Raw genomic sequence first — 13,019 nt, 5'->3', positions numbered from 1 at the left:
CTGCCATCAGTCAGGATGTGGCCCAGAAGTTAATTGACAGCGTGCCAGGGCGGATTGCAGAGGTCTTGAAAAAGAAGGGTCAACACTGCAAATATTGACTCTTTGCATCAACTTCATGTAATTGTCAATTAAAAGCCTTTGACACGTATGAAACACTTGTAATTATACTTCAGTATTCCATAGTAACATCTGACAAAAATATCTAAAGACACTGAGGCAGCAGACTTTGTGAAAATTAATATTTGTCATTCTCAAAACTTTTGGCCACAACTGTGTATAGTGTAAGACAGTGTGGACAGTATATGAATAGAAAAGCTGTGTACAGCAGTAGTTGTATAGGATGAACCATGACTAGAATACAGTCTATACATATGAAGTGGGTAAAACAGAATGTAAACATTATTAAAGTGACCAATGTTTAATAACTATGTTAATGGGGCCTCTAAGGTGAAGGGTAGCGTACCGAGTGGTAGCCGGGCTAGAACAGTGATTAAGGCTAGTGGTGACAGAATCAGTTTTTGTCTCTGTCCCAGCTTTGATGCACCTGTACAGTAAAATGTATTTTTGTGCGCTGGCTATCCATTTATTTGGCCCTTGTTTCTGTGAAATCTCAAATTCATTGAACCTTATGCTCTTTTAACACTAGAACCGCCAACGTCTTTTGAACATGGTCTTTTGACCATGTTCATGTGATTTAACAATTGTAATATCGCTGCCATTTTTAGTCATGTCCCCCTCCGTCCTTGACTTTTCCTAAATAAGTCTTTCACACACTTACGTTGTGAGAATTTCGATACAACAGAGTTTGTTATAAGCAGTTTTACGAGTACACTCAACAGTTAGTGGCCCATCTCATAATGCCCATCGAAAGTACACCTGAACTATATCAAAACTAATTACACACAAATAATAATAGAAGTAGCATAAAGGCAAGATTAAATAGACAATATTCTGGTGGTTGACAATATTATCAATTGTGAATGAAGAGACTGTTCCATTTTTTTGTCAATTACACAAAAAAAACCCGCTTTGATTCCTATAACCTATCGGAAAGAGCAGATTCTATGGTTTCTAAAACACCTACGTTTGCCAAACAACTCAAGGGTTCTATTTTGATCAAACTTTTTTTTGTAGAATAACCGCTCTTTCATGCGTTACACACGTGAGCAGTCGTGGCAGCATATAGCCTAGGCTACTGAGCACAGACTAGTTACATAACTTTAAACATGCTGCTCTTTTGGAATACATTGTCTTAGTTTCATAATGTTTCTTAAGACCTGCCTAAATGAAATGATGAGTTTCTTTGTGATGGTGTATATTAAATTGATTTATTAGACTGTGAAAATAGACACGCCAAGGGTGCGACATTGGCCTGGTATGCCTCGAGGCCCGGCGGTTCTAGTGTTAAGGACCATCTTCTGCCCAAAGTGTAGAACCAACATGTTTTGAACCCCCTTCTCTTTCACAGATTGACCAACTGGAAGAGCACATTCTGTTCCTCGTGAAGCAAATAGGTGGATGGTCAAAGTGACTGCCATACACAACTCTATGTTCTAGGAATATTCATGAATACATGTAGGTATTCAGGTTAGGTGATTTATGCTTTGCCGTTCAGTTGGGATGTTCCCTCAAGGGTTTTTGGTGGGTGAATGTTGCATCTTGTCTGTGAAAAGTATTTACATTATGGATATAATATGTTGGAACAGCTCTCTTGATCAGGACTTTGTTTTAAACTTTGGTTTAAAATTGCTAATCTAATTGTTTTAGGTATTGTTTAACTGAAATGTAATCATATTTTACACTTTCATCATAAACTATATCATAATTGTACTTTACAGAAGTAAGCCATCTTGGAAATGTTATTGTTTTGGGACCATGTGGTCAACGCATCAGTAATGTTAGGTATCATAGTCTTCTTTTCAATATACTGTATCCAGAATCCAGCTTTGAATTCAGATTCAAGCTTTAAGGTTGTTCCCATTGCTCAAGTCACAGCAACATTACATGATTATGTGCCTGCCTTCTCGTTTAGTGTTCCACCATCTGTTGAAGAGGCATGGTTTCTCATTTACTTGTTTTAATTAAAGTTCAGTTTGGGATATGGAATGGCTTTGTGACATTAACTGAAAGCATTTACTGGAGCGGATTTCTTGATGGATAACCAAACAGCCAGGGCACAGACTACATGCCGATTAGCAATGTGTTTTAGTGCTTGATCTAAGATAAGACAACATTATTTATTTTCCTGTGTGTGAAATAACTTCGCTAGATATTTGGGCCCTCATTTGCTCCTGGTAGATCTCACTTTTTGTCAAATTATCAATGTTAATTTTATGAGTTGAAGACCTTTAAAGGAGAATGTTGCTATTTTTCAACCTACTCTGTATTTTTGATGTTAATGGCATGTTATAAAAGGGTGAAGATGCTTTGTTTGTGTGATTTTTTTTTAAACTTGTTTTTGAGAAACTTACCCCAGTCGTGATAGACTTCCTGGTTGCTCGTTGTGCAGTGTGCGGGCATCCAAAAAGCATGACCAAAAACACACAAATATGTGCTTTTAGAAACACACGCTCTCCATATCGTGATGTAGGTCTTTAGATGTTGTACACATGCAATTGTGTCATTCCGAACTTCCGCAACGTTATATTCCATTATGTGCAATTTCCCTCACCAGCTTGTGCTACTTCTCTGTGTAGCCTGCGCAGCACAGAAGAAACGGTAAGTAAGTACATTAATTTCTTTGACACTTCTCAATATAAAAACTGACTTATACCCATAAGTTTAACAATTAAATATTTTAATAAAATTAGTAACCTTTGGTTTTCAGATGTAAGAATGTCCCTGTTTGGTTTTAGTGGCTTTCAACTTTCTAAATCCACCCTGAATCTACTCTTCCAGTGGGATCAAGATTTTCCAGATTTTCTGCATCAAAACTAACCTAATCACACTACCTTGGCGTTTTGAGAGGAAATGGTATGGGTTGGTTGTGGTTAGTTTTTTTAATGGTCTTTTCACTCATGGTATACAGTAGATAACACCTCAAACCCAAGGCTAAATCTGCATCAACATTGTTAGTTCACTGTTACCTCAACATCAAAGTCGCGCCTCTCTAGACCCCATTCTATATTGTAGTAGATGTAGGGCGGTTTGCATCAAACTCTACTTAAAACTTTGCGATTTATGAAGGGGTTTGTCCTGAGGTGTAATTAAAATAGGTATCCAAGTGGTCACCTTGCATTGTATGTAAGCACTTTTTATGTAGGTTTTGTGTGTGTGTGCGCCGTTAGACGTTGGTTAGTTTAGGCACTCAAGGCTGAGAGGAAGGGGTTGTCTTGTCCTGTGATCAGACCAACCAGTTTGAAACCACCAACAAACAACTAGACAATAGGTTGTCTCTTGTATCCAAGTGTCTGTTGGGAGTGGGTGTGGGGTTAAGACATTGTCTTTGCTCCCCTTTCCAAAATGTTTTAATAATAGCCAGATATGTGAAATGAACTATGCCCATCGTGGTTAATTTATTTAGAACCAGAGAACAGGGGTGATTCAAACATGTTTACCAGTAAAGTGGGGTAACAAGAATGGAGCTTTTAACAGGAGAGGTCTTAAGCACAAGTATTTGTTGGTTTACCTGTAAAAACATGTACAAATTAAATCAACCCAATTCTTATGATGGGTTGTCATGTATAGAAAGTAACACTGTATAATAAGATGTTTAAACACTCTGATTCTGTCTGTGGCTATTTGTGTGGGTGTTGTCTGTGGTTGATCTCTGTTTATATCATGAGGCTAGCTTTAGTGTAACTTAACATCTCACAGCGTGAAGTTATTGGTCATTTATTTTCAAAGTAGCTTCCCTAACTGACTTTTTATTTATATATACACTGCTCAAAAAAATAAAGGGAACACTTAAACAACACAATGTAACTCCAAGTCAATCACACTTCTGTGAAATCAAACTGTCCACTTAGGAAGCAACACTGATTGACAATAAATTTCACATGCTGTTGTGCAAATGGAATAGACAAAAGGTGGAAATTATAGGCAATTAGCAAGACACCCCCAATAAAGGAGTGATTCTGCAGGTGGTGACCACAGACCACTTCTTAGTTCCTATGCTTCCTGGCTGATGTTTTGGTCACTTTTGAATGCTGGCGGTGCTTTCACTCTAGTGGTAGCATGAGACGGAGTCTACAACCCACACAAGTGGCTCAGGTAGTGCAGCTCATCCAGGATGGCACATCAATGCAAGCTGTGGCAAGAAGGTTTGCTGTGTCTGTCAGCGTAGTGTCCAGAGCATGGAGGCGCTACCAGGAGACAGGCCAGTACATCAGGAGACGTGGAGGAGGCCGTAGGAGGGCAACAACCCAGCAGCAGGGTTAGGGTTAGGGTTTGAGCAGGAGGAGCACTGCCAGAGCCCTGCAAAATGACCTCCAGCAGGCCACAAATGTGCATGTGTCTGCTCAAACGGTCAGAAACAGACTCCATGAGGGTGGTATGAGGGCCCGACGTCCACAGGTACATTACCAGTCAAAAGTTTGGGGACACCTACTCATTCCTTTTTTTGTTACTGTTATCTACATTGTAGAATAATAGTGAATAACATCAAAACTATGAAATAACCCATATAATCATGTAGTAACCAAAAAAGTGTTTAACAAATCAAAATATTTGAGATTCTTGAAAGCACCTTTTGCCTTGATGACAGCTTTGCACACTTGGAATTCTCTCAACCAGCTTTATGAGGTAATCACCTGGTATGCATTTCAATTAACAGGTGTGCCTTTCCCACGTACTGTTTTCTTTTCTGTGCGCATAAGCAACAATACAATCTCTGACGTGCAGCAACATCTGCATGTCACATAAACTCGTCACTTTTTTCTACCCAAACCGTGCCATCCCTTCCAGGCTCCTGTCTCACCGTGGCAGTTGGGATCACTGTCTAAGTTGGCTCTGTTCGGTTTTGTCTGCGGCGAGGCAGAAATAGAGCTGCAATTTTGAGTTATTTGACAGTGTCATAGAAACTGCAGAATATGCTCTTTCTGATACCATACTGAACAAAAATATAAACGCAACATGCAACAATTTAAAAGATTTACAGTTCATATAAGAAAACAGTCTATTGAAATAATTAATTAGGCCCTAATCTATGGATTTCACATGACTGGGAATACAGATATGCATCTGTTGGTCACAGATATCTTTATAAAAAGGTAGGGGCGTGGATCAGCAACCCAGTCAGTAGCAGGTGTGACCACCATTTCCCTGAGGCAGCGTAGACACTTGTTTTTTTACCTTTTAACTAGGCAAGTCAGTTAAGAACAAATTGTTATTTTCAATGACGGCCTAGGAACAGTGGGTTCACTGACTTGTTCAGGGGCAGAACGACAGATTTGTACCCTGTTAGCTCGGGGATTCGATCTTGCAACCTTCCGGTTACTAGTCCAACGCTCTAACCACTAGGCTACCTGCTGCCCCATCTCCTTTGGATAGAGTTGATCAGGCTGTTGATTGTGGCCTGTGGAATATTGTCCCATTCTTCAATGAGTATGCAGGCCAAGGAAGAACTAGGACATTTTCAGCTTCCACGAATTGTGTACAGACCCTTACGACATGGGGCCATCCGTTATCATGCTGAAACATGACATGATGGCGGGGGATGAATGGCACGACAATGGGCCTCAAGATCTTGTCACGGTGTCTCAAATTGCCATCGATAAAATGCAGTTGTGTTCGTTGTCTGTAGCTTATTCCTTCCCATACCATAACCCCATCACCACCATAGGGCACTTTGTTCCCAACGTCGACATCAGCAAACCGCTCTCTCACACACGTTGTCTGTGAGGCCGGTTGAACGTACCGCCAAATTCTCTAAAACAACGTTGGAGGCCGCTTATGATAGAGAAATGTATATTACATTCTCTGGCAACAGCTCTGGTAGACATTCCTGCAGTCAGCATGCCAATTGCAAGCTCCCTCAAAACTTGAGACATCTGTAGCATTGTATTGTATGACAAAACTGCACATTTATAGTGGCCTTTTGTCCACAGCACCTGTGTAATGATCATGCTGTTTAATCAGCTTCTTGATTTGCCAAATCTGTCAGGTGGATGCATTATCTTGGCAACGGAGAAATGCTCACTAACAGGGATGTAAACCATTTGCGCACAAAATGTGAGAGAAATAATATTTTTGTGTGTATGGAAATTTATGCAATCTTTTATTTCAGGTCATGAAACATGGGATCAACACTTTACATGTTGCGTTTATATTTTTGTACAATGTATATGGAACTCAAAATGTTTTACCTGCATGTGACTCTGAAGGAGGATTTGATAAAGTGCATCTGTCAATTACAAGATGTGCCCATCTCTTCGTGTACAATTTGATAACTGATATTGTCACTCATCAGATTATTTTATATTGTCTACAGGCTAACTCTTATTATGTGTGTAATTCGTTTCGGTATCGTTTAGGTGTAGTTTCTGGCTGACTGGATTTGTTTGTTTCCCGCTCATCAACATGGCAGGAGTCAAGCATATGTTTTGCATTATTCTAAAGGCGTACTGCAACATATTGCATGTTTTTGTTTCCCTTACAATAAATGTGATTATTAATAGTTACAGTAAATATAACAGTCCTGTGACAGCTTATTTTTGCAAAGTAAACTGTAAAAGAGAATGGTATCAACCTGCAAGACGCAAGGTCAAAATAATTCAAATGGCGCCATAAATAGGCATAACATGCTGATAACTAGGCATAATACATTCATCATTACTCTATTGTTGTTCTAAATTAAATCAACCTCTTCACCCTCATCATTCAGTTAGGCCTAATTTAAATTTGATTGTGAAGTGACTTGCACAATTATCACCCATCCATTTGTCATTCATTCATTCAGTGGGCTGGCATCGTTTGGTTCAAGGGATAGAGTGAAGGATATGTTTTGCATTATTCTAAAGGCCTACTGCAACACGTTTTCATTTCCCTTACAATACATGAGATTAGTAATAGGGTTACAGTAAATATAACAGCTTCTTTTTACAAAGTAAAACAAAGGAGAATTTTATTAACCAGCAAGGCATGCGGTCAAATTATTTGCTGCTGATAAATAGGCATAACACAAACTCACCATTACACTGTTGTCTTTCTAAATCAACCTCTTCACCCTCCTTATCACTCAGTTAGGCCTAATTTAAATACAATTGTGAAGGTGCACAATTATCGCCCATTTATCCATTTGTAGAAAGAGACACATTAGCGTCCTGGGTGCCAACGTCCTACAGCACAATGTCTTGGCAGGTTAAGTTGGGAATAGGCGTGGGGGAAAGATGGGTCAAAAGGCTCGAAATACTTTTCTGTTTGTGATTTCAAAATTCTGACAAATTAGCAGTGTAAAATACAAACATGTAGGAAAAGTCAGGGAAGGAGCAGGATGTACAGTAGCAGGAAAAGGAGGTGAACCCTTTGGAATTACTTGGATTTCTGCATAAAGTGGTCATAAAATTTGATCTGATCTTCAACTAAGTCACAACAATAGACAAACACAGTGTACCTTCTTAAAAGTTGTGGTAACTCGTTCCTTCTGAATGCGTTTGAGCCAATCAGTTGTATTGTGACAAGGTGTGTGTGTGTGTGGGGGGGTAATACAGACGATAGCCCTATTTGGTAAAAGACCATGTGCATATTATGGCAAGAACAGCTCAAACAAACAAAGAGAAACGACAGTCCAGCATTACTTTAAGACATGAAGGTCAGTCAATAAGGAACATTTCAGTCGCAAAAACCATCATGCGCTATGATGAAACTGGCTCTCATGAGGACCGCCACAGGAATGGAAGACCCAGAGTTACCTCTGCTGCAGAGGATAAGTTCATTAGAGTTACCAGCCTCGGAAATTGCAGCCCAAATAGATGCTTCACAGAGTTCAAGTAACAGACACATCAACTGTCCAGAGGAGACTGTGTGAATCAGGCCTTCATGATCGAATTGCTGCAAAGAAACCACTACTAAAGGACACCAACAATAAGAAAAAACTTGCTAGGGCCAAGAAACACGAGCAATGGACATTAGACCGGCAGAAATCTGCCCTTTGGTCTGGAGTACAAATTTGCGATTTTTGGTTCCAATCGCTGTGTCTTTGTGAGACGCGGTGTGGGTAAACGGATGTTCTCCGCCTGTGGATTTTCCACCGTAAAGCATGGAGGAGGAGGTGTTATGGTGTGGGGGTGCTTTGCTGGTGACACTGTTTGTGATTTATTTAGAATTCAAGACACACTTAACCAGCACGGCTACCACGGCATTCTGCAGCAATACGCCACCCCATCTGGTTTGCGCTTAGTGGGACTATAATTTGTTTTTCCAACAGGACAATGACCCAAAATCGCTTGATCAACTTTATTCCACACAGAGACACATACAAAGCTCTTCCTCGCCCTCCATTTGGCAAATCTAACCATAACGCTATCTTCCTGTTTCCTGCTTACAAGCAAAAACTCAAACAGGAAGTACAAGTGATAGGCTCAGTTTGGAAGTGGTCCAATGAAGTGGATGCTAAGCTGAAGGGACTGTTTTGCTAGCACAGATTGGAATATGTTCCAGGATTAATTCGATGGTATTAAGGAGTTTACCACATCAGTCACCGACTTCATTAATAAGTGCATCAAAGACATCATCCCCACAGTGACTGTACGTACATATCCCAACCCGAAGGCATGGATTACAGGCAACATCCGCACTGAGCTAAAGGCTAGAGCTGCCACTTTTAAGCAGCAAGACACTAACCCGGACGCTTATAAGAAATCCCGCTATGCCCTCTGATGAACCATCAAACAGGCAAAGCATCAATATAGGACTAAGATCGAATCCTACTACACCGGCTCTGGTGCTCATCGGAGAGACAGGGCTTGCAAACTATTGCAGATTACAAAGGGGAACCCGAGCCTGTGGTGGTTATTACTGTATTATCAAATGAGGAGAGACACACTTATCACACAAGTCAGAGTTATACTAAATCTTTATTCACTTATTAATAAGGGAGCAAGGTCACTACATGCACAGAGTGAATGGAGTTAGAGCTCAAATAATAAGGGGTTTATATAGAAACCCAAGAACTGCTTAGTCGTGGTTGGTTCCACCCCTCCCCAGCATATCAGGGCAATATAAGCTACCTTGCTTCTTCTTGTGGTTATTTGTATCGGGTCAAAGCGCACCAACAAATTATAACTTTAGTTCCGTTACTCCTTTCTCCATCAAGCTAGCTACTCCTTTCTCCATCTCTTCTATCGCCCCACAGCTGTGCCCTTGGAAGATAGTAAAAGAAACGGATGGGCTGAAGAACTCTGGTCACTTCTCAGAGGCCCTTTTCTTATGCAGTGTGACCAGGTTACTCAGAAGCAAAGAGAAATGGAAACAATACAGGTCTATCTGTTCTTCAAGCTTACCTCTAACCCATGTCCTTGACTACACTCCTAGACCAGCTGCGGGGAGTGAATGTGGAAGAGATGAAACCTCCTTTCTCGGAAGCACAGCATTGGCATTAAAGAAATGTCTTTACTATTGCTAAGCATATTAATTGTTAACTATAAATATTAAACAAAAAAAGGTAAATACGTGATTTTTCTGCCCAGTGACAAGCCTACCAGATGAGCTATAGTCGCTTCGAGGCAAACCAACACTGAACCATGCATGAGAGCATCAGCTGTTACTGACAACTGTGTGATCACACTCTCCATAGCCGATGTGAGCAAGACCTTTAAACAGGTTAAAATTCACAAGGCCGCAGGGCCAGACGGATTACCAGGACACGTACTCCGAGCATGCGCTAACCAGCTGGCAAGAGTGTTCACTGAAATGTTCAACCTCTCCCTGACACATTATGTAATACCTACATGTTTCAAGCAGACCACCATAATCCCAGGGCCCAAGAACGCTATAGTAACCTGTCTAAATGACTAAGGCCCCGTAGCACTCAAATCTGTAGCCATGAAATGTTTTAAAAGGCTGGTCATTGCTCACATCAACACCATCATCCCAGACATCCTGGACCCACTACAATTCGCATAACACCCGAACAGATCCATGGATAAAGCAATCTCTATTGCACACCACACTGCCCTTTCCTACTTGGACAAAAGGAACACCTACGTGAGAATGCTCAGCATTCAACACCATAGTGCCCTCGAAGCTCATCTGGGACTGAACACCCCCCCCCCGCAAGTGGATCCTGGACTTCCTGATGGGCCACCCCCAGGAGGCGAGGGTAGGCAACACATACGCCACACTGACCCTCAACAAGGGGACCCCTTCAGGGGTGCGTGCTTAGTCCCTTCCTGTACTCCCTGTTCACCCACGACTGCGTGGCCGCACACGACTCCAACTTCATTAAGTTTGCCGACGACACAACGGTAGTAGGCCTGATCACCGGTGACGATGAGACAGCCGATATGGAGGAAGTCAGAGACCTGGCAGTGTGTTGCCAGGACAACAACCTCTCCCTCAACGTCAGTAAGACAAATGAGCTGATCGTTGAGTACAGGAAATGGAGGGCCAAGCACAGCCCCTTTCACATCGACGAGGCTGTAGCGGAGAGGGTCGAGTGCGTCAATTTCCTTGGTGTCCACATCACTAAGGATCTATCATGGTCCAAACACACTAACACAGTCGTGTAGAGGGCACGACAACACCTCTTCCCCCTCAGGAGGCTGAAAAGATTTGGCATGGGCCCTCAAATGTTCTACAAATACAGCATCGAGACCAACTTGACTGGCTGCATCACTGCTTGGTATGGCAACTGCTTGGCATCCGACCGCAAGGCATTACAGAGGGCAGTGCATACGGCCCAGCCGATCTCCCTGCCGTCCAGGCAGTGTCAGAGACTCCAGCCACAAAAACAAGATTCTCTGGTCTGATGAATCCAAGATTGATCTCTTTGGCCTGAATGCCAAGCGTCACATCTGAAGGAAACCTGGCACCATCCCTACGGTGAAGCATGGTGGTGGCAGCATCATAATGTCAGGATGTTTTTCAGTGGCAGGGACTGGGAGACTAGTCAGGATCGAGGGAACGATGAACGGAGAAAAGTACAGCGAGATCCTTGATGAGAACCTGCTCCAGAGCGCTCAGGACCTCAGACTGGGGCAAAGGTTCACATTCCAACAGGACAATGACCCTAAGCACACAGCCAAGACAACACGGGAGTGGCTTCGGGACAAGTCTCAATGTCCTTGAGTGGTCCAGCCAGAGCCCGGACTTGAACCCAATCGAAGAGACCTGAATATAGCTGTGCATCGACGCTCCCCATCTAACCTGACAGAGCTTGAGAGGATCTGTAGAAAATAATGGGATGAACTCCCCACATACAGGTGTGCCAAGCTTGTAGCGTCATACTCAAGAAGACTCGAGGCTGTAATCGCTGCCAAAGGTGCTTCAACAAAGTACTGAGTAAAGGGTCTGAATACTTATGTAAATGTCATATTTCAGTTGTTTTTTTCATACATTTGCACAAATTTCTTAACTTGTTTTTGCTTTGTCATTATGGGGTATTGTGTGTAGTTTGATGAGGGGGGAAAATTATTTCATGCATTTTAGAATAAGGCTGTAACGTAACAAAATGTGGAAATATTTTAGGGGTCTGAATACTTTCCGAATGCATTGTATATGTGGGGCTCCCGAGTGGCGCAGTGATCTAAGACACTGCATCTCAGTGCAAGAGGCAGCAGGTAGCCTAGTGGTTAGAGTGTTGGGCCAATAACCGAAAGGTTGCTGGATCAAATCCCAGAGCAGTCAAGGTAAAAATCTGTCGTTTTGCCCCTGAACAAGGCAGTTAACCCGCTGTGCCCCGCTAGGCTGTCATTGTAAATAAGATTTTGTTCTTAACTGACTTGCCTAGTTAAATAAAGGCTACATTTAAAAAATTTAAATTATTTTCACATTACTTGGTTCCTGCCCGATTTCTAACCTGTTAAGACTCTGGGGATCGTTTTGGGCCCTGACGAGTTTGGGGGCTTAACTTCTTTGGGGTAGGGGGCAGTATTTTCACGTCCGGATGAAAAGCATGCCCAGAGTAAACGGCCTGCTACAAATCCATAAAAGCTAGAATATGCATATTATTAGTGGATTTGGATAGGAAACACTCTGAAGTTTCTAAAACTGTTTGAATGATGTCTGTGAGTATAACAGAACTCATCAAGCAGGCAAAAATCTGAGAAAAAATCCAACCAGGAAGTGAGAAATCTGAGGATGGTCGATTTTCAACTCAGCTCCTATTGAAAATACAGTGGGATATTGGTAATGTTGCACTTCCTAAGGCTTCCACTAGATGTCAACAGTCGTTAGAACCTTGGCTGATGCCTCTTCTGTTTAGTGGGGCCGAAGGAGAGGAATGAGTCAGCTCTGCCATGAAGTGACCATGCTCTGACCATGCACGTTCGCGTGAGAGCGAGCTCTGTTCCACCGCAATTCTGAAGACAGGAATACTCCGGTTGGAACATTATTGAAGAATTATGTTAAAAACATCCTAAAGATTGATTCAATACTTCGTTTGTCATGTTTTTACGGACTGTAATATAACTTTTTGTCCGTACTTTCCGCTGGACCTGCCGTCGTGAGTTTGGAAAGTGTACTGAACGCTAGAACAACAAGGAGGAATTTGGACATAAATGATGGACATTATTGAACAAAACAAACATTTACTGTGGAACTGGGATTCCTGGGAGTGCATTCTGATGAAGATCATCAAAGGTAAGTGAATGTTTATAATGTTACTTCTGACTTCTGTTGACTGCATAATATGGCGGTTATATTTGTGTCTTGATTGGGCTCTGAGCGCCGGCTCAGATTATTGCATGGTTTGCTTTTTTCGTAAAGCTTTTTTGAAATCTGACACAGCGGTTGCATTAAGAAGTGCATCTAAAATTCCATGCATAACAGTTGTATCTTTTAGCAATGTTTATTATGAGTATTCCTGTAAATTGATGTGGCTCTCTGCAAAATCAAAGGATGTTTTGTGACTTCTGAACGTA

The 13,019-nt window shown here is 41.8% G+C and overlaps 1 protein-coding gene across 5 annotated transcripts in view; it reads left to right on the top strand.

The window, feature by feature from the left end:
• tdrd1 (tudor domain containing 1) overlaps nucleotides 1-2,425 on the top strand; it is an 85,032-nt gene extending 82,607 nt beyond the window's left edge. For all 5 annotated transcript variants that reach the window (XM_071346977.1, XM_071346979.1, XM_071346976.1 and 2 more), the window contains one exon: nucleotides 1,469-2,425. In XM_071346977.1, coding sequence (XP_071203078.1) covers nucleotides 1,469-1,531 — 63 coding nt within the window. In that variant the 3' untranslated portion in view covers nucleotides 1,532-2,425. The remainder of the gene's footprint in view (nucleotides 1-1,468) is intronic.
• Nucleotides 2,426-13,019: the final 10,594 nt, after the last annotated feature.

This window comes from Salvelinus alpinus, chromosome 17 (assembly GCF_045679555.1).
Source record: "Salvelinus alpinus chromosome 17, SLU_Salpinus.1, whole genome shotgun sequence".
Classification (NCBI taxonomy): domain Eukaryota; kingdom Metazoa; phylum Chordata; class Actinopteri; order Salmoniformes; family Salmonidae; genus Salvelinus; species Salvelinus alpinus.
Note: the sequence above shows the minus strand (reverse complement) of the source record. Positions and strands in the feature narration are given on the sequence as shown.